This window comes from Oryctolagus cuniculus, chromosome 19, assembly GCF_051225735.1.
Source record: "Oryctolagus cuniculus isolate XC-2025 breed Fujian yellow rabbit chromosome 19, ASM5122573v1, whole genome shotgun sequence".
In the NCBI taxonomy this organism is placed as follows: Eukaryota; Metazoa; Chordata; class Mammalia; order Lagomorpha; family Leporidae; genus Oryctolagus; species Oryctolagus cuniculus.
Genome location: NC_142885.1, coordinates 42679628 through 42700715, shown reverse-complemented (window position 1 = coordinate 42700715; position 21088 = coordinate 42679628). Strand labels below are relative to the sequence as shown.

At 56.7% G+C, this 21088-nt stretch overlaps 1 protein-coding gene across 3 annotated transcripts in view; it reads left to right on the top strand.

Moving 5' to 3' along the window:
• Positions 1-21088, top strand: part of ITGAL (integrin subunit alpha L) — a 68920-nt gene that overhangs the window by 34252 nt on the left and 13580 nt on the right. For all 3 annotated transcript variants that reach the window (XR_016225871.1, XM_017337750.4, XM_089321174.1), the window contains exons 8-20: positions 593-738; positions 4107-4239; positions 4413-4563; positions 7015-7088; positions 7215-7347; positions 9692-9843; positions 10163-10300; positions 10605-10802; positions 10912-11042; positions 12480-12640; positions 12736-12887; positions 17025-17114; positions 20968-21021. Coding sequence is in view for 2 of the 3 variants with exons in the window: in XM_017337750.4 (XP_017193239.4) it covers positions 593-738; positions 4107-4239; positions 4413-4563; positions 7015-7088; positions 7215-7347; positions 9692-9843; positions 10163-10300; positions 10605-10802; positions 10912-11042; positions 12480-12640; positions 12736-12887; positions 17025-17114; positions 20968-21021 (1713 nt within the window). In the remaining variant the exon portion in view is untranslated. The remainder of the gene's footprint in view (positions 1-592; positions 739-4106; positions 4240-4412; positions 4564-7014; positions 7089-7214; positions 7348-9691; positions 9844-10162; positions 10301-10604; positions 10803-10911; positions 11043-12479; positions 12641-12735; positions 12888-17024; positions 17115-20967; positions 21022-21088) is intronic.

The following is a 21088-nucleotide window of genomic DNA, read 5'->3' as shown; positions in this document are numbered from 1 at the left end:
CCAGTTGCCCCTCTTCCAGGCCAGCTCTCTGCTGTGGCCCAGGAGTGCAGTGGAGGATGGCCCAAGTGCTTGGGCCCTGCACCCCATGGGAGACCAGGAGAAGCACCTGGCTCTTGCCATCGGATCAGCGCAGTGTGGCCGCAGCGCGCCAGCCGCGGCGGCCATTGGAGGGTGAACCAACGGCAAAGGAAGACCTTTCTTTCTGTCTCGCTCTTTCACTGTCCACTCTGCCTGTCAAAAAAAAAAAAAAAGCCTCTTGAGGCACCCTCATCCCCCATCAGAGTCCCTGAGTTTGATTCCTGGCTCCTGCTCCCAACACCCAGCCTCCTGCCAGTGCAGACCCTGGGAAGCTCAGGTAGGGGGGTTCCTGCTTCCCAGGTATGAGACCTGGACTGAGCTTCTGGCCCCCAGCTCCAGCCCCAGCCAAGGCCATCGTGGGCATTGGGAGGAGCGAACCAGTGGATGGGAGCACTTTCTGTCCGTGTCTCTGTCTCTCTGCCTCTTGAATCAATAAATTTTTTTTAAAGGGAGTGATTGAAGCGGACAAATGAGAAGAAATCAACCAGATGTCCTTTGTCCCTTCCTTTTCCAGTTTGCTGCTGTTCAGTTTTCCTCAACCTTCAAGACAGAATTTAATTTCCTGGATTATGTTCAAGTGAGGGACCCAGACATTCTGCTGGCCCACGTGGAACACATGCGACTGCTGACCAACACCTTCGGTGCCATCAACTACGTTGCGTGAGTTCCCTGTCTCAGGAGAGAACGTTTGCATCCACTCCTCCTGTGTGAACAAGCGTCCCAGGTGCACGGGGTAGGAACACCATGGATAGGTGGAGCAAGGGGCAGCTTATTGTGTGGATTCAAGTGCAGCTGTTTTAATCCATCTTCTTTTGGTTGTAAGCAACAGAAATCTACTCTACACTAACTACGTTCAAAGGGGAAATTCTTTAGAGGATACAGGGGTAGCTCAGTGGGGTAGGAATTATTGCCAAGCCTTAGAGTAGGGGGTGGAGGGGGCGGAGAAGGTACTAGAGTCAAGACTTGGCTGATAATTGTGAACCCCAGCAGCTAATGTAGAGTTGCACCCTAAATGAGAATCAACTTTGGAACTCAAATTGGAAACACAAGCCTCAAGTAATCAAAAAGTATCCTTGAAGAATTCCTTAAATCATTCATAAAATTCCTAAATACTCAAGTCCCACAATGGAAACTACCATACCCTGAGTTCCTAAATGCAATGTAGAGCTCTCCTCCCCCGCCCCCTCCCCCAGAGCTGGCTGAGTGCTTCATGAACGTGTAGGCCTGGATGAAATGGTGGGGTTGTGCTGAGTGGCCCTCTTGCACGTTCTGACATGCTGCCTTTAAAGATTTATTTATTTATTTGAAAGTCAGAGGTACACAGAGAGAGAGAGGCAGAGAGAGAGAGAGAGAGAGAGAGAGAGAGAGAGAGAGGTCTTCCATCTGCTGATTCATTCCCCAATTAGCCACAACAGCCGGAGCTGTGCCAATCCGAAGCCAGGAGCAAGGAGCTTCCTCTGGGTCTTCCTATGTGGGTGCAGGGACCCAAGGACTTGGGCCATCTTCTACTGCTTTTCCAGGCCATAGCAGAGAGCTGGATCGGAAGTGGAGCAGCTGGGTTTTGAACCAGCGCCCATATGGGATGCCGGTGCTGCAGGCAAAGGCTTTACCCACTACACACAGCGCCATCTTTAACATGAAAGGAGCTGAGATCAAGTTGAAACTAAGAGGGTGCATCCCTCAGCACATGGCCCTCCTGGACACTCAAACTGAGCGAAATGGCAGCAAGGGTCTCCTGCACTGTTTCACTGTTTGTTTTCTCATTCCCGTTTCTTTACCACGCATGTGTAAGTTTGCATCAACACACACACACGATGCACCTTGACAAGGCTCCACGTGTGCTCCCAGCTCTTCTCCTAGCTTGTTGGCTGCCTCATGTCCACGTTGTTCTAGTCCCGTAGGCGACTGTGGTGTGTACATGGTCACTAATGGCAGCCTCAGTCCCTCAGCTCAGCAGAACAACCCGAATGTCGGTTTTCAGGAGAGAAAATTGGATTGGCTGAGCCTTGGTTAAGTGTCCAGGGATCTACCCGGCTATGACCTAGACTTACTTTGTCACGTAGGAACCCACGGCACAAATGTGGATTCTGGGTCCTGCTTCTCTGGGCAGGGGTCTTAGAAGGAATCCTTCTCTAGTTCATTTGTTTAAGTATTTATTTATTTTCATCTACTTGGAAAACAGAGGGACAGAGAGAGAGAGAGAGAGAGAGAGTCTTCCATCCACTGGTTCACTCCCCAGAAGCCTGCAATGGCCAGTGCTGGCCTAGGCTGAAACCAGGAGCCAGGAGCCTCCTCCGGGTCTCCCATGCAGGGGCCCAAGCACTTGGGCCATCCTCCGCTGCCCTCCCAGGCACATGAACAGGGAGCTGGATAGGAAGTGGAGCAACCAGGACATGAATTGGCGCCCACATGGGACACCAGCACCGCAGGTAGCGGCTTCACCCACCACCCCACAGTGCCTGGTCCCAACTAATTTGTGCTTTTTAAAAACTCCCTCTGGCTGCAGGTTTGATATTCGACTGTAGGGGCACAAGGGAGGGAGCAGAGAGGCAAGCTGAGCCCAGAAGAGTGCCGGCTTTACCACGGGGAGCTCTGTGAACAGGACCACAACAGGCCCATGTCCACGTGCTCGGAGGCTGAGGCAGCCTTTTCCGCCCCAACCAGAGCCAGAGGCCTTGATAGCAGCCGTTCACAGGTTAGACACTTTGCACAGAGCTGCTGTTCCAGGGGGAGCCGTGCAAACCTTGGGGCCAACGTTGTGGCTCAGTGGGTTAAGTTGCCACCTGCCATGCCAGCAGGCCACATCAGAGGACGGTTCAAGTCCCGGCTGCTCCACTTCCAATCCAGCTTCCTGCTAATGCACTTGGGAAAGCAGCAGGTGATGACTTAGGTACTCGAGTCCCTGCCACTCATGTGGGAGACCCGGATGGAGCTCCTGGCTTCCAGCTTCAGCCTGGCCCAGCCCTGGCCGGTGCAACCATTTGGGGAGTGACCCAGTAGATGGAAAATTCCTCAGTCTCTTTCTCTCTCCCTCCTCTCCCCCCTCTCCCCTCTCCCCTCTCCCCTCTCCCCTCTCTCCTCTCTCCCCTCTCCCCTCTAACCTCTCTCTCCTCTCCCCTCTCTCCCCCTCCCCTCTCCCCTCTATCCCCTCTCCCCTCTCCCCTCTCCCCTCTAACCTCTCTCCCCTCTCCCCTCTCCCCTCTCCCCCCTCTCCCCTCTCTCCCCTCTCCCCTCTAACCTCTCTCTCCTCTCCCCTCTTCCCCCCTCCCCTCTCTCCCCTATCCTCTCTCCCCTCTCCCCCCCCTCCTCTCTCCCTCTCCCCTCTATCCTCTCTCCCCCCCCTCCTCTCTCCCCTCTCCCCTCTATCCTCTCTCCCCCTCCCCCCTCTCCCCTCTCCCCTCTCTCCTCTCCCCTCTCTCCTCTCTCCCCCTCCCCCCTCTCCCCTCTCCCCTCTCTCCTCTCCCCTCTCCCCCCTCTCCCCTCTCCCCTCTCTCCCCTGTCCCCTCTCTCCTCTCCCCTCTATCCTCTCTCCCCCTCCCCCCTCTCCCCTCTCCCCTCTCTCCTCTCCCCTCTCTCCTCTCCCCTCTCCCCCCTCTCCCCTCTCCCCTCTCTCCCCTGTCCCCTCTGTCCCCTCTCCCCCCTCCCCCCTCCCCCCTCCCCTCTCCCCTCTCCCCTCTAACCTCTCTCCCCTCTCCCCTCTCCCCCCTCTCCCCTCTCCCCCCTCTCCCCTCTCCCCTCTCCCCCCTCTCCCCTCTCCCCTCTCCCCCCTCTCCTCTCTCCCCTCTCCCCTCTCCCCCCTCTCCCCTCTCCCCTCTCCCCTCTCCCCCCTCTCCCCTCTCCCCTCTCCCCCCTCTCCCCTCTCTCCTCTCTCTCTCTCTCTCCTCTCTTCTCTCTCTCTCCTCTCTCTCTAACACATTACCTTTCAAATAGATAAAATAACTCTTTACAAGTAAATCATGATGAGAGGGGTGGGGAGACCTCCAGGCCTGGTTGGGGAAGTCACTCACAGCCTCTCTTCCCGGACACAGGACAGAGGTGTTTCAGCCAGAGCTGGGGGCCCGGCCAGACGCCACCAAGGTGCTCATTATCATCACAGATGGGGAAGCCACTGACAAAGGCAGCATCGAGGCCGCCCAGGACATCATCCGCTACATCATTGGGGTAGGGGCCCAGGCCCATTGCGTCTCCTGTCTCACCTTACCCCTCCTGTTCTCGAACCCCGGGATCCTTTTTTTCTGGAGAAAATAATGAAGAACCGGCGTGAGGCTGGGGGCGGTGGGTGGGTGGGGGTGGGGAGGGGAGTTGCCAGTCACGCGCCCTTCACTCCCATGCAGATCGGCAGGCACTTCCGAACCAAGGAGAGCCAGGAGACGCTCCACAAGTTCGCCTCCAAGCCCACGGAGGAGTTTGTGAAGATCATGGACACATTCGAGAAGCTCAAGGATCTGTTCACCGAGCTGCAGAGGAAGATCTACGTCATCGAGGGTGAGTGGCCGCCCCCGGCACGCGGCACGCGCGGACTCAGAAGCTCGCCCCACAGGGAGCGGGGCTGATGCCCTCACAGCAGGGCACCAGCTCTGCGTCTTGGCTCCGAACTCCAGCTTCCTGTCGAGGTGGTCGAGGTGGTCGGGAATGCAGCCACTCCTGCGGGAGTCCTGGGTTAAGTTCCTGAGACCTCACGCATCACAGGTGTTTGGGAAGTGAACCAGTGGATAGGAGCACAGCCCCCGTCCTCCCCCCCCCCCCCGAATAATCTAGAACGCATGGATTAATAGGACGAATGAGCAGTGGGCCAGGTGTCCTGGCACTGGGGTGAAGCTGTCACTTGGGATACCTCGTCCCATATGGGCGCCAATTTGAGCGGCTCTGCTTCTGATCCAGCTTCCTGCTAATGCGCCTGGGAGGCAGCAGTGATGGCCAAGTGCTCGGGCCCCTGCCACCCACGTGGGAGACCTGGATTGGGTTCCAGGCTTCCTGGCGTTGGCCTGGCCCAGCCTTGAGCATTGCAGCCATTCGGGGAGTGAACTAGATGCTGAAAGATCTGTGTCAGGGAGTGTGTGTGTGTGTGTGTGTCTGTCTGTCTCTGTATCTCTGCCTTTCAAATAAATAAATCTTTAATAACAATAGGAGTGGAGCCAGCACTGTGGCATGGTAGGCTCAGCCTCCGCCTGTAGCACTGGCATCCCATAAGGGCACCAGTTTGAGTCCCAGCTGCTCCACTCCCTGCTAGCACACCTGGGAAAGCAGTGGAGGATGGCCCAAGTCCTTGGGCCCTTGCACCCACGTGGGAGACTCAGAAGAAGCTCCTGGCTCCTGGCTTCAGATCAGCCTAGCTCCAGCCTTTGCGGCCATTTGGGGAGTGAACCAACAGATTCAAGATTTCTCTCTCTGTCTCTCCCTCCTCTGTCTGTAACTCTGCCTCTCAAATAAATTAATAAATCTTTAATAATAATAATAATAAGGGTTGGTAGTGTGCATGGCAGGTTAAGCTGCCACTTCTACACCAGCATCCCATATTAGAGTGTTGTTTTGAGTCCTGGCTGCTCCACTTCTGATCCAGCTTCCTGCTAATGAGCCTGGGAAAGCAGCAGAGGACGGCCCTCTGGGAGACCCGGATGGAGTTCTGGCCCCCTGGCTTTGGCCTGGGTCAGCCCCAAGCATTGCAGCCATTTGGGGAGTGAACCAGCCGATGGAAGATCTTGATATCCCACCCCCCAACAACAATGAGCCCTAAGTGAGAACTGGACCTGTGCTAGAAGCTCTCCTCAGAGGAATTGAGGAGACACTGAAGTAGGCACGGCCGCTGGTATTTTTCCCCGAAATTCCATCTCCCCCTCGGAGTCGGCCTGGCTCAGGGCGGGGCCCAGAGCTGACCTGCGGCTTGATGGCTTCACCTGAGCCTACAGGAGACTTTCGCTTCTTTCTCCTCTTGCTCAGCTCTCTCTCAGTTTCACTTCTCGGCGGCCCCGCTTGAGATGGGCGCGCTGGCAGAGCCCAAGCGTGAGGGTCTCCCGGGCCCTCTGCCTCGCCCTGGAATGGTAGGAGGTTGATGGCAGTTAGCAGATGGCGGGCTGCGAGTGGAAAGGTGTTTCCCGGAAGCCGCATCTGCTGGAAGATGTGGGATTCCCATGGGCCGTTTTGCCATGACACAGCCTGGGTGTGTGGTTCAGCGGAAGAAGCGTGGTGGCATTGGCCATGGAGCCAGGGCAGCCTGCGCGGGGACCCACTCTGCCTCGCACCGAGGGACTTCAGCAGGCCACACCCCTCTCTGATGCCCCTCCCCCTTTTATTTAAAGATGTATTTATTTATTTGAAAGTGTGTGTGTGTGTGTGTGTGAGAGAGAGAGAGAGAGAGAGAGAGAGAGAGAGAGGTCTTCCACCCACTGGTTCACTCCCCAATTGGCCGGAATGGCCAGAGCTACACCAGTCCGAAGCCAGGAGCCAGGAGCTTCTTCCTAGTCTCCCACATGGGTGCAGGGGCCCAAGCACTTGGGCCATCTTCCGCTGCTTTTCCAGGCCACAGCAGAGAGCTGGATTGGAAGTGGAGCAGCTGGCATCCATATGGGATGCCAGCACTCCAGGCGGTGGCCTCACCCGCTTACTCCACAGCATCGGCCCCGAGGGATATTCGAGATATAGTTAAGGCAAAGCAACAGAGAGTGAGGGAGAGACGGAGATCTCTTCCATTCGCTGGTTCACTCCCCAAATGCGCGCAATAGCCAGTGTTGAGCCAGGCTGAAGCCAGGAGCCAGGAACTCCTGTGGGTAGCAGGGGCCCAGCTGTTGCCTCCTAGGCCCATTAGCAGGAAGCTGGATTGGCATTGGAGGTCCAACACTGATGTGGGCCACCGGCTGCTGTGCCGCAATGCCTACCCAGCATCTCTGTTTTGGGGGCTTCCTGAATCTTAGCCCCGTTCTCCCATCCCTTGTCCCTTAGGCACAAGCAAGCAAGACCTGACTTCCTTCAATATGGAGCTGTCTTCCAGCGGGATCAGCGCTGACCTCAGCAGGGTGCGTGAGCGCCTGGAGCCGCAGGCTGAGGATGTGCAATGGGAATGCACCTGCCATTCCCTCCCACACCCCCACCCCGCCCCGCTCCCCTGCAAAGATCCTGACTCTGCCATCTTCCCTGGGCAGGGCCATGCAGCCGTGGGGGCGGTTGGAGCCAAGGACTGGGCTGGGGGCTTTCTCGACCTGAAGGAAGACTTCCAGGATGCTACGTTTGTTGGCAATGCACCTCTGACCCCAGAAGCAAAATCAGGATATTTGGGTGAGATTGCTGTTTTCCTCTGGGGTCTTCTGGCTTTTTGGAACCAGACAGTAGCTGGGGCTGGCTTTCAAAGCAATAATGAAGACAATTAAGCAACCCACATGAACAAACTTAGCACCTATGTTTCTAGCAGCCTTCCTGTGCGCGGCAGCCAGCCCAGAGCCCCAGGCCAACCGCCTCCCTCTTCTGACTTGCACAGCAGGCCGACATTCCCCTCTGCCCGATGTCACCCCAGGGTCAGGTTCCAGCCAGTTGAAAGCCTCTGCTGTAGCCACAATGATTCAAACCACCCAATCCTAAGCTTGCTCAGACTTGCCCGCCTTACCTCCACGTCCGGCCCACGGACCCACATAAAAGCGCGCGCCCAACGCACCCCTGGCTCCTTCTGCTTCTTCGCTGCCCCGGGGCTTCCCCACCTGGCCCTGCGTGGGATGCCATGCCTCCTGCTGCTGGGAAAGTGACTAATACCCTGCTTTCAATGACAGTGGCCTCTCTGTCACCACTCAGCCCCCTCTATAAATAAACCCCAGGTATATATATGTTTTTGGTGGCTGGATAACTCTTTAAAAAGCAGATATGTGTATTTATCTGAGAGGCAGACACACAGAGAGAGGGAGAGAGAGACAGAGAAAGAGATCTTCCATCTGCTGGTTCATTCCCCAGATGGCCACAATGACTGAAGCCAAGAGCTTGGAATTCCATCCGGGTCTCTCGTGCAAGTGGCACGCAGGCCATCTTCTGATGGTTTTCCATATAGATTAGCAGGGAGCTGGATGGGAAGTGGAGCAGCTGGGACTCAAACCGGTGCTCATATGGGAGGCGGGCCCTGCAGGTGCACAATGGAGGGAGAGTCTGGTCAACCTTCTGTTGCTGTTGCTTCTCTCTGCCACATGGGGGCACTGTTGGAGACACGGCCTGTGCAACTGTGGATGCTTTCCCATTGCAGCTGATGCCATTCTTGGGTGCAGGGGGCTCATCCTTGTACACTGAGGTTGTAGCTGTCTAGTTCATGGTCACATACTCAGGGTATGATCTCACTGCAGGAGTCTGGGACAGAGAGAGAGAGAGAGAGAGAGAGAGAGAGAGAGAAACCTCCCATCCTCTGGTTCACTCACCAGATGCCCACAATGCCCAGGGCTAGCCCACGCTGAAGCAGGGATCCAGACACTAATCCAAGTCTCCCGTATGAACAGCAGGAACCCAACCACGGGACCACTGGCCCCCCAGAGTCTGCATTGAAAAGCAACAAAGTCAGGAGTCCGAGCTGAATATCAAACCCGAGCACTCTGCTATGGGAGTGGGACCTGGGCAGCCTAACTGCCAGGCTACCCATTTTCTATTTTCTCCATTTAAAAAGCAGAGAGACACAAAGACATCCTGTCTGCCGGCTGACCCTCCAAACGCCCATGACAGCTGGCGCTGGGCCAGACCAGAGTTGGGAGCCCAGAACTCCCGCCAGGTCTCTCTCACAGGTGCAGGGACTCATCTACTTAAGCCTCCGGCTGCCTGCATCCCAGGGTGCTGGTGAGTAGGAAGCTGGAAACCAGGTGGAGGCAGGATATTTTTTTGACAGGCAGAATGGATAGTGAGAGAGAGAGAGAGAGAGAGAGAGAGAGAGAAAGGTCTTCCTTTTGCCGTTGGTTCACCCTCCAATGGCCGCCATGGCTGGCGCGCTGCGGCCGGTGCACCGTGCTGATCCAAAGCCAGGAGCCAGGTGCTTCCTCCTGGTCTCCCATGCGGGTGCAGGGCCCAAGCACTTGGGCCATCCTCCACTGCCTTCCCAGGCCACAGCAGAGAACTGGATTGAAAGAGGAGCAGCCAGGACTCGAACTGGTGCCCATGTGGGATGCCAGCACCGCTTAGCCTACTACACTACAGCGCCAGCCCCTGCTAGTCCGCTCTCTGCTAATGCACACCCTGGGAGGCAGCAGCTCAAGTCCTTGGGTCCATGCACCTCCATGGGAGTCCTGGATCGAGTCCTGGACTCCCGGCTTCAGCCTGGCTCAGCCCCAGCTTTTGGAGGCATCTGGGGAGGGAACCAGCAGATGGAGGATCTCTCAGCAATCCTCATGAGGGTTGAGCTTCAGGATGGTGCCCTGTGAGTGCTGTGGTTGGTGTGCGAGGGGTCCACATCTGAGCAGTGCAGCCAGGGGGCCGGGAAGGCAGGGTCTGCGCTGCTCAGAGCACGTGGCTGCCTGTCTGGGAGCAGGTGGCAAGCTGCCCCATGCATCCTCACTGCTAACCCAGCTTCCCAGCCCCGCTGCTCTCCCCGCTGTTACCATCAGTAACACACAGTCCACCCTTGTGCTTCCGACTCAGAGGCCCACTCTCTCCATCCCCTCAGGTTACACAGTGACCTGGCTGCCCTCCCAGGGACACACATCGCTGCTGGCGGCTGGAGCCCCCCGATACCAGCATGTGGGGCAGGTGCTGCTCTTTCAAAAGCAAGAGGGTGGAGGACCCTGGAGCCAGGTCCAGAAAATAGACGGGACCCAGGTGAGCACGGCGGCGCAGGGGTGGGGGCGCACCTGCAGGACAGGAGCCACGCCCCTGTGTCCTTGGAACACCCACCGGCCCCTGCCAAACACCATTGTCTCTCATTGCTTTGTGTGGAACCTTCTGGGGTCACCCCTGTCCTCTCCACTCTCCAGCTTAAGCAACCCACCCTCGAACAGCCCACCTTGCCTGATTCGTGCAGGCTGCAAGGGTGGAGGCAGGACTTGAACCTGGACTTGAGGGCTGCCAGGAAGGGGCAGGTGTCCTCCCAACCTTGCTGTCCCGCGCCTCTCCCTCAAACATCTTCCTCTCTCTATAGATCGGCTCTTATTTTGGTGGGGAGCTCTGTGGCATTGACACGGACCAAGACGGGGAGACAGAGCTGCTGCTGGTGGGGGCCCCGCTCTTCTACGGGGAGCAGAGAGGAGGCCGCGTGTTCCTCTACCAGAGGAAGCAGGTGGGACCCAGGGCCCCGAGCGGAGGGCGAGGGCGGAGGGAGAAGAGTCCCGGTCCCGCGGCGAGCAAGCAAGCGTTGAGCACAACCGGGCGCGAGCTGGTGCGAGCTGGGGGACGCGGCAGGCGAGGCCCAGGCCGAGCGTCCTCCGGTCCTCCCGGGCACTTCCTGAGGACCCACGGGCTCAGCCCTTCCCAGACCGCCAGGTCACACTGGGCACACGGAGGTTAGCCCGAGGGGCCCGTCTGGTTCCGGGAGACGCCTGCTGAGGGTGCAAGGTGGGACCCGTCTCCCTGCACCTTCCCAGCTGGGGTTCGAGATGGTCTCAGAGCTGCACGGAGATCCCGGCTACCCCCTTGGGCGGTTTGGAGCAGCCATTACCGCCCTGGCGGACCTCAACGGAGACGCGCTGACGGACGTGGCCGTGGGAGCCCCCCTGGAGGGGCAGGGGGCTGTGTACATCTTCAGTGGGCAGCAGGGTGGGCTCAGCCCGCAGCCCAGTCAGGTGAGGCACCCCAGCTGCCAATCAAGCCCCGCCCCCAGGCACCTGGAAGCCTCGGAGCCCAGCCCCCACCTGACCGGTCCCTCCCTCCCGCCTCTCTGTTCCTCCCCAGCGCATAGACGGGACCAAGGTGTTCTCAGGAATTCGGTGGTTCGGACGCTCCATCCACGGGGTGAAAGACCTCGGAGGCGACGGCCTGGCCGATGTGGCTGTGGGGGCCGAGGGCCAGGTGTTGGTGCTCAGGTGAGAGGGGGCGCCTGCACGTCCCGTTAGCGCAGCCCTGATCCTGCCCGTGGGAGCTGGGCGCCCGCCCAGCTGTGTCCCGACCCTGTGACCCTGCGAGGCAGCTCCTCTTCTTAGAAAGGTTTTATGTCTTTTTTTCTGTGAATTTTTTGAAAAGCAGGATGGGGTGGGGGAGAGAGGGAGGGAGAGGAGAAGGGAAGGAGAGAGATCTTCAGTCTGCTGGTTCATTCCCCAAATACCCACACCGGCCAGGGCTGGGCCAGGCGTTTCCCACGCAGGTGCAGGAGCCCAAGTGCAAACTGGTGAGTGCTGTGAAGGCAGAGACCTGCCATGGGGTAGACCAGCCAAGAAGGGCCTCTGCAGGAGAGGGCTGTGAGCTGGGGCTTGAAAGATGAGAGCGAGGGGCCAGCACAGTGGGTTAACGCTCTGGCCTCAAGCGCCAGCATCCCATATGGGCGCCGGTTCTAGTCCTGACTGCTCCTCTTCTGATCCAGCTCTCTGCTGTGGCCTGGGAAAGCAGTAGAGGATGGCCCAAGTCCTTGGGCCCCTGTACCCACGTGGGAGACCTGGAAGAAGCTCCTAGCTTTGGATCAGCCCAGCTCCTGCCGTTGCGGCCAACTGGGGAGTGAACCATTAGATGGAAGACCTCTCTCTGCCTCTCCTCTCTCTGTGTACCTCGGACTTTCAAATAAATAAATAAATCTTTTTAAAAAAAGTTTAACACAAAATAAGGCCAGCATGGCTGGAATGTGGTAGGAAGACTGAAGAACTGGCAACCTGCAACCCAGCATGGATAATAAAGAGCTTGGATTTTATTCTAAAAATCATGTAGCATCCTTGAAAGGTTATAAGCATGGAAGTAGCCCAATGATTTCTGGTTCTAAAAGCTCACATATCTTTTCTTTAAAAGTTTTATTTATTTGAAAGGCAGAATAACAGGGTGGGAGAGAGAGAGAGAGAGAGAGAGAGAATGGATTTCATCTACTGGTTTACTTCCCAAATGGCTGCAACAGCCAGGATTGGGTCAAAGCCAGGAGCCAGGAGCTTCCTCCAGGTCTCTCACGTGGGTACAGAGGCCCAAGCACTTGGACCATCTTCCGCTGCTTCCCCAGGTGCATTAGCAGGGAACAGAGTTGGAAGTGGAGCAGCTAAGACTCAACCCAGGTGCCCATAGGGGCTGCTGGCACTGCAGGCACTGGCTTAATCCACGACACCACAGCGCCTGCTTTAAAAAGCTCATGCATCTTAATGGAAACTAGATCAGGAGGTGCTGGAGTGAACTGGGGAGCCCTAGCTGAATATCATCATTGAGAGAAGCCTGGGATGCTGCGGTCTGCTTGAGGGAAGAGGGACCCCAGACCCTCAGACGGAGCCCCAGGTCTGACGAGGGGTGTGCGGCTGAGCCAGGGGGACACTGGGTTGTTTTCCACCCTGCAGCTCCCGGCCCGTGGTGGATATCATCACCCTGATGCGCTTCTCCCCGCCCGAGATCCCGGTGCACGAGGTGGAATGCTCCTACTCAGCCAATCACAAGAAGAAGGAAGGCGTTAACATCACAGTCTGTTTCCAGGTCAAGTCCCTCACCTCTCACTTCCAAGGTCAGTGCTGTCCTGCTGCCCCCCCCCAACAAGAGCAGCCACCTGCCCCGGTCCCGCGTCCCCGCCATTCAACGCCTGCCTCTCTCACTGCCCAGGTCCTCTGGTGGCCAACCTCATGTACACCCTGCAGTTGGATGGCCATCGGACCAGGAGCCGGGGGCTGTTCCCAGGAGGGAGACATGAGCTCAGCGGAAACACAACTGTCACACAAGTCCAGTCCTGCACTGACTTCTGGTTTCACTTTCCGGTGAGGGAGCCAGCGCTGATGCTCTGGAAGGGGCGGGCGAGCTAGCCGCAGCAGGGGGTAGCAGCAGGTGCAGGCCCGGCCCTGTCACTGGCCAGCGGGTGCCAGAGGCTGTGACTGCTGCACTACCATTTCCTCTGCTGAGCAATGGTAGTAATCACTCCCTTAGCCTATTTCCTCCTAGATTTTTTTAAAAATTTATTTATTTATTTGAAAGTCAGAGTTACACAGAGAGAGACAGAGAGGCAGAGAGAGGTCTTCATCTGCTGCTTCACTCCCCAATTGGCCACAAAGGACGGAGCTGCACCCATCCGAAGCCAGGAGCCAGGAGCTTCTTCTGGGTCTCCTAGGCAGGTGCAGGGGCCCAAGGGCTTGGGCCATCTGCTGCTGCTTTCCCAGGCCATAGCAGAGAGCTGGATGGGAAGTGGAGCAGCTGGGACTCAAACCGGCACCCATATGGGATGCCAGCACTGCAGGCGGTGGCTTTACCCGCTATGCCACAGCGCTGGCCCCCGTTATTTTTTTTTTTTTTTTTTTTTTTTTTTTTTTTTTTGTGACAGGCAGAGTGGACAGTGAGAGAGAGACACAGAGAGAAAGGTCTTCCTTTGCCATTGGTTCACCCTCCAATGGCCGCCGCGGCCGGCGCGCTGCGGCCGGCGCACCGCGCTGATCCGATGGCAGGAGCCAGGAGCCAGGTGCTTTTCCTGGTCTCCCATGGGGTGCAGGGCCCAAGCACCTGGGCCATCCTCCACTGCACTCCCTGGCCACAGCAGAGGGCTGGCCTGGAAGAGGGGCAACCGGGACAGAATCCGGCGCCCCGACCGGGACTAGAACCCGGTGTGCCGGCGCCGCTAGGCGGAGGATTAGCCTAGTGAGCCGCGGCGCCGGCTCCGTTATTATTTTTAAAAACTCCTTGTTTGTGGTGGAAGTTTGGCTCAGTGGTTAAGACACCACATGGGGTGCCCATGTCCCATATTAGAGTGATTGGGCTCCAGTCCTGGCTCCACTGACAACCCAGCTTCCAGCTAATGCACCATGGGAGGCAGAAGATGATGGCTCAAGTACTTCAGTCCGTGTCACCCAGGTGAGAGACCTGGATTGAGTTCCAGGCTCCTGGCTTTGGCCTGGCCCAGCCCTAGCTATTGCAGGCATTTGAGAAATGAACCAGCATATACAAGATTTCTCTCTGCCCATCTCTGTCTGTTTTTTTTGTCTCTGCCTCTCTCTGCCTTTCAAATAAAATAAAAAATAAACAAAGAGGAATTTTTAAAAACTTACTTCTAGGAGAGGCAGAAAAAGAGAGAGAGAGAGAGAGAGAGAGAGAATATATCTATTTTCCATTCTCTGGGTCACTCTCCAAGTATTTGTAACAGCCAAGGCTGGGCCAGGCCAAAGCCAGGAGCCTGGAACTTCATCCAGGTCCCCCTTGTGAGTGACAGGGACCCAAAGACTTGAGCCATCACTGCTGCCTCCTAGGGTTCATTTAAGTAGGGGCTGGAATTGGAACCGGAGCCGGGACTTGAACCCAGCTCTCTGATGTTGGACGCAGGTGTCCCTAGTGGAGTCTTAATTGCTGCACTAAATGCCCTCCCCTGAGACTTTTTTTTTAATGTTAAACTGCTGAAATACCCAGATTTGGTTTGACTATAGCAATCCTGTATACAAATGGGACAGAAGGGGGCCGGCGTTGTGTCACAGTGGGTCAAGCCACCACCTGAAATGCCAACATCCCATGTGGCACCAGTTCAAGTCCCGGCTGCTCCACTTCAGTTCCAGCTCCCTGCTGATGTGCCTGGGAGGGCAGCAGAAGGTGGCCCGAATGCTTGGGCCCCTGCACCCATGTGAGAGACCTGGATGAAGCTCCTGGCTCCTGGCTTTGGTCTGGTCCAGCCCTGGCCATTGCAGTCATTTGGGGAGTGAACCTGTATATCTCTGTCTGTCTGTCTGTCTGTCTCTCTCTCTCTCTCTCTAGTTCTGACTTTCAAATAAATAAATAAATAAATCTTTTAAAAATGAGACTGAAATCCCATTCTTATGGTCTCTAAAATATTTATTTTTAAATGATCATTTATTCAGAGGTATAATTTTTCCATTTTCTATTTTATTTATTTAACTTGAAAGTCAGAGTTACACAGAGAAGGAGAGGCAGAGAGAGAGAGAGAGGTCTTCCATCTGCTGGTTCACTCCCCAGTTGGCCACAACGGCCGGAGCTGTGCCGATCCGAAGCCAGGAGGCAGGAGCTTCTTCCGGGTCTCCCACATGGGTGCAGGGGCCCAAGCACTTGGGCCTTCTACTACTGCTTTCCCAGGCCATAGCAGAGAGCTGAATAGGAAGTAGAGCAGCCGGGACTCAAACCAGTGCCCATACGGGATGCCGGCACTGCAGGCACCAGCTTTACCTGCTACGCCACAGCGCTGGCCCCCCATTTTCTATTTTTTATAAGATTTATTTATTTATATGGGATGCTGGTGCCTTAGGCGGCAGCTTTATCTGCTATGCCACAGCACCTGCCCATTTTCTTTTTTTAAACTTATTTGTTTTTATTTGAAAAAATAGAAACAGGAAGACACACACACACACACACACACACAGATCTTTCATCTGCTTGTTCACTCCCCAGATGCTTGCAACAACCAGAGCTGGGCCAGGCTGAAGCCAGGAGCCAGGAACTCCATCCAGGTCTCCCACATGGGATGGTGGGGACCCAAGCCGCTGAGTCATCCACTGCCTTCCTAGGGTGCACACCAGCAGGAAATTGAATCAGAAGCAGAATGGGGACTCGAACCCAGGCACTCCCATATGGGATGCAGGAGTCCCAGCCACTGAACCAAACATTTGCCTCTTAAATTTTTCACAAAAAGCTGGCTATAAGAACAGGGTGGAAAACTTTGGAGCTTGTGGGCCGGTGCTGTGGCACAGCGGGTTAAAGACCTGGCCTGCAGTGCCAGCATCCCATATGGGCACCGGTTCTAGTCCCCGCTGCTCCTCTTCCAATCCAGCTCCCTGCTATGGTCTTTGGAGTTTGTTTTAAATGTTTTTACTATGAGGAACGTCAAGCTTATAAAAGTAGAAAAAGAAGTTTAATGAACCAGCTGATGCTCATCACACAGTTTGAACAAGGATAGAATCACGGCTGGTCCTGTTCCCACCCCCAGTTCCTATCCCTCAGCTCCTCACCCCCACCCTTACAAGAGCTGGACATTTTAAACACTGCCACGAAGGTGGCAGTGTGGCCTGGTGGGAAGCCCTTGGGTTGGGAATGTGAACGTTTGGCCTCAGCTCTTGCCTTTGATACTCCAAGGTTCAGACAGTAGGATGTCTGTGTCGTCTTTTGGGCCTCTCTCTCATCGTGAATGCGAGGGTGATCATGCCTGCCTCTTAGGGTTAAGTGTCTGCAAGGGGCCACTGCCAGGCTCCACCAGTAACAAAAGGCCAAGAACCCTTCCTGTTCCCGGCAAGCAGTGTGGTGCAGGCGGTTAAGCCTCCACTTACAACACCCACATCTCCTGCTGGGCTCCAGTTCGAGTCCTGGCTGCTCCCTGCTAATGCACCTGGGGAAGTAGTGGATGGTGGCCCACATACTTGGGTCCCTGCCACCCACGTGGGAGACTCTATAGATAGAGTTCCAGGTTCTTGGCTTCAGCCTGCCCCAGCTCTGGCTGTTGCAGCCATTTGGGGAGTGAACCAGCAGATGGAAATATCTCTCTCTCTCTCTCTGTCACTCTGCCTTTTCAGTAAATAAATAAATCTTTTTTAAAAGAAACTAATATTCTGGAGTTAGGTTAGTCTAGTTATGCTAGAATATTCTAGCAAATTTTGATGATGGCTGCCTAGTGCAGTTTGACAAAGATTCGTGGGCATCCACTAGAACTCATTGGGCAAAAGTGCTGTGATTGATTAGCGATGTCTGCCTTGGAACTGGGACTGAGGCATGATCCTTGTGCTGAGAAACACGTGAATACCCTGCTGAGGGAAATATATTTTCATGTACTTGTTAGCTGTAAAACATGTTCAGTACTGGCAAAGTCTAAGCCAAGTAACTACTAGAATTACATCACTTGTAAAATGCAGACAAGATACGCACTTAATCTGGACTGTAGCAGAGATTAGACTTGTAAATTATGCTCTTGTCACCCCCAGGTATGCATCCAAGACCTCATCTCCCCCATCAATGTCTCCTTGAACTTCTCTCTTTGGGAGGAAGACGGGACATCCAGGGACCAAAGGATGGTAAGAACAGATTGGCTGGGGGGCCGATGGGGAAAAGTGGAAGTGACTATGAAATACACCGGTCTTTGGTCCTAAACAACAGAAACCAAACATGGCTTCCTTAAGCAGGACCAGCGTTTATGAAAGTCTGCACTTGCAAGAAATTTGAAAACCATGTGTGGAAGGAAGGGGAGCCAGGGTGGTGGCTCTGGGGGTCCCCAAGAGACGACAGGAGTGGGTGGGCTCTTCTCGCTCAGTGCATCTGCTGTGGTCCCTGCTGGACAGAGGTTCCTGACCTCATCAGGCTTCTGACACCGCTCAAGAGGCAAACTCCAGGCAGGGAACATCAGAAGGCTTGAGGCGCAGGCCGGGCCCGGGTGGAGGGACAGCCCATCTACATTAGCTCATGGGTATTCAATAGGGGCAGGGGGCTCCCTCAGAACCGCATTGGGGTGCTACTGCCCTGTAAAAGGGGAGAAACAATGTCTGCCCCTAGTCTCCCGGATCACACACTCCCCACCCAAACCAACCGCCTGATATCCTTGTCTGACACCCGGGATACTCCCTGGGGGTGACCAGGCCTGGTGGGCAGAACCAAGACCGGCAGCTTCCAGCCCTCTGCAGCACCGCTCCCCCGTCTGTTAGACAAGTCCCTGCACTCCCAGGCCTCTTTCAGAACTGAACACCTCTCGCTCCTGCACCGTGGCGGCTACTTTTCCTGTGGCTTCCGGCTGCACGGAGGGTGTCCCCGCCAGCCCCGCACTCTCGCGAGATTTGGAGGTAACGGCGATGACTCCTAAAAATAAAGCCCAGATCCCTGGAGCTCATCGCGGCACCTGAGCAAAGTTGCACGTGCTCCTGCTCCGTGCTGAGGGAGATAAATAAGTACGGCCCCTGCCCTTACGGCGCTCAGGGTCCCCTCTTGGGGAAGCCAGCTTCCCGGGGCAGCCAGGGTCCACGCCAGAGATTCAGAGGGATCTGCAAAGCTTTCCCGCAGAGGGAACCTGGGGGAGGGGGAGGCGGGCATTCAGAAGGAAGCCAGACACGCGGACTGCAGAGGCCATGGCAGGAGGGAGCACAGGGCAGGAGGGTCAGCTGGCCCGCACGCCCCTTCCAGATGGCCCCGGGGAATTGGCCTTTCTCCCTGAGGATGCTGGGGAGCCCCTAAAGGCATGCGTGCAGAGGAAGGAGAACGTTATGTATACATGGGAATTTTTTTTTGGGGGGGGGGGTTGCAAGTGTCAGAAACTCAATCCACATCTGCCTTAATTAAGAAAGGAATCCATCTATTGATTCTGCACAGGCTGGGGATGATCCTGGTGTCACACATGTCTGTATCCAGGTAGCCAACAAGGCCACCAGGAGCCTGACTTCCTAGCATGGCTGACTATCCCCGCGCTGGTGTCACCATCAGGCATCGCCTTCACCCCATGGCAACCCCAAGTAGAAAGGAGAGAGCTTCCTTTTCTGTTCGTGCTGGCCCTCGGTCATACTCCTGCAGGCTTGGGTCCAACACGCACCCGACGCATGGCTACGTGGGGACAACCGAGGCCTTGGCGTGGGACCACCAGGCGGGAGAGTCGGGGGAAGGTGGGGTGGCCGTCTCCATGGCCACAGAGGTGCTGCAGGCGGCCGGTTCCTGCCCCCACAAGAAAGCTGGGTTGCAAGGAGGGGCTCCTGGAGGGATGGAGGCTTGTTTTGTCAATCGCCTTGAGGGGCGGCCCAAGGCCTGAACTAGGACCAGGGCTGTGGGCAGGGAGAGGGGGACGACCTCAGAGAGAGACGGAAGAGGCAGATGATGGCGCCCATTTCTGGGCCAATGTTGCCACCACGAGACAGGGAGCCCAGGAGGCGACGCAGCTGTGCAGTGAAGGGGAGCTGTTGGGTGCAGTGGGGGTGGTGGTGGAGGCTGGGAGTCACCCTCCCAGGGGGGCAACTGGGTCCATTCTAGGCAAGGGTGAGGTTGGCCCCGTGGGATCAACTCAGCTGCACACGGACAGAGTCGAGGCAGCGGCTGCAGGCTGGAGCGGCAGTGGTGGCTGTGTGAGTGTAGATCAGGGGCCGGCAGACTTCCTGGAAGAGGCCAAACGCTAAGCGTCTTGGGCTTTGCAGGCCACACAATTTCTGCTCTAACTGCTCGGCTCCCTGGGGCAGGCAAAGCAGCCCTGCGCAGGAGGGCAGTGGTGGGTGTGGCCAGGGGCATCTTCTCTACAGAACTGGGGGACTGGATTTGACCTTCCAGCCACAGTTTGCTTACCCCCTGCTGGAGACCAACGCCTGGGCTCCCCTCTGTCCCCTTGCTCTCCATCCTCTGTTAAAAAAATGGTTTCTGGGGGAAAGGCCGTTGGTTCTTACAACATGAACAGGCTTCAGTGAGGTGGAGGGAAGCTGGCAGGGTGTGGGGGCCCCAGGGTGTCTGAATTGTTACTCCAGGTTCATACAGTGCCAGGGTTTGCTTAACAGAGAGAGAGAAAACACACATTCATGTGTGAGTGGGGGGCCGCCCCCCATGGAGAGACAGCCATCCTGAGTGGGCCAGAGACTTGGCTGGAGGCGGGGGTGGCCAGCGAGAGCCTGGTCAAAGGCAAAAGAGAGCCCCGCCCCCATTATCAGTCTGTAGGGGCAGTGCCTGCATTGGGTAAACAAATGGGGTTGGGTCTTAGCCTACCTGAAGCATTCTGGGATTTTTATGGCACCTCCACATGGAGTTTAACTTCCACGTGACATAGTGGCTTCTCCTCGGTCCTGGACCCAGATAAGACACAGGTGCATCCTGGGAAAGTGGGCATAATTAGATTGACAGGTGAAGGGATAAGGTTACCATGCAGGACTGGCAAAAATCCCAGCTCACCTATTTCTGGCCAACTCCCTGCCTTGGTTCTCCATATCAGTGTCAAGTTCAAGGGAGCTGGGAAGAGGGGCTTAGCTTCCGGCAGAAAGACGGCTGAGCGAGCCTGAGGCCCGGGCCCGGGCTGTGGGGCCCTGGCTGCTGGGGACCCTCTGGGTCAGAGCCGGTGGCAAGCAAAGCAGTGAGGACCCCAGACCTTCAAGGAAGAGTGTGCAGGCTGCCCGGGAGGCGGCCTGGAGGGGGAGGAGGAGGCTGGAGTCTTTCTAGAAGGTGCCGCGGATCAGCTCCAAAATCCTCCAGGGCCCCTTTATAGCCTCAGCGTAAAAGTCCAACCCCAAACATGGCCTCGGTGGAATCGGAGAGACACGTCCTTGCTCCCGCCTCTGGCCCTTCATATGCACTCCTGCTCCCCGGTTAGACTTCAGGGGGGCGCCATTCCCTCTGGAAGCTCCCCTGACCCCCACGCCTGGGGTAGGAGTCCTGGTGTGCCCTGTAATTGTCCCGTGAAGTGCCCACCCGTGGCCCACTCGGTTGGGAATGTCGGGAATGCCGGGTCATTCCTCCCACCACAGATGGGGGAGTGGGAGGGAGGCAGAGGGTCCATCTTGTTCTCTGGTGTACACCCAGCGGCCCAGCGTGGGGCCTGGCCCCAAGTAAAGGTGTGGAAAGCCTTGGCCTTGATCTGGCCAGAGCCGGGGCGCTGGGGTGCACGGAGGAGCGCCACGGGGAAGACCCGGGGCCACCAGCAGGTGAGCCCGCGGCTGCGCAGCCAGGTGCCCTGCCGGGGTGAAACCCTGAACTGCTTTGTTGCAGCCCTGATCTCCTGTCCAGGGCAGGGGCTGGGGCATCCTGAGCTGGCCTGACACTGAGGAGCTGCCCCCACAGAGAGGGTCTCGGTACAAGGCTGTGGCTGCGGCAGAAGGAGGTAGCCCAGCCGAGCCCCAAGCCCCCCACCCCCACCCCGCAGCCCTCTTCTGTGTTACCTACCCCCTCCACACCCGCCGTCACCCTCTCTGTGCACTGCAGGGCAAGGACAGGCAGCCCATCCTGAGACCCTTGCCGCACTCAGAGACCAAGGAGGTAAGAGGGGCGGGGTCTGGGGGGCCTGGGCGGGGCGGGGCCTGGGGCCTGCGGCTCCTCATCTGTG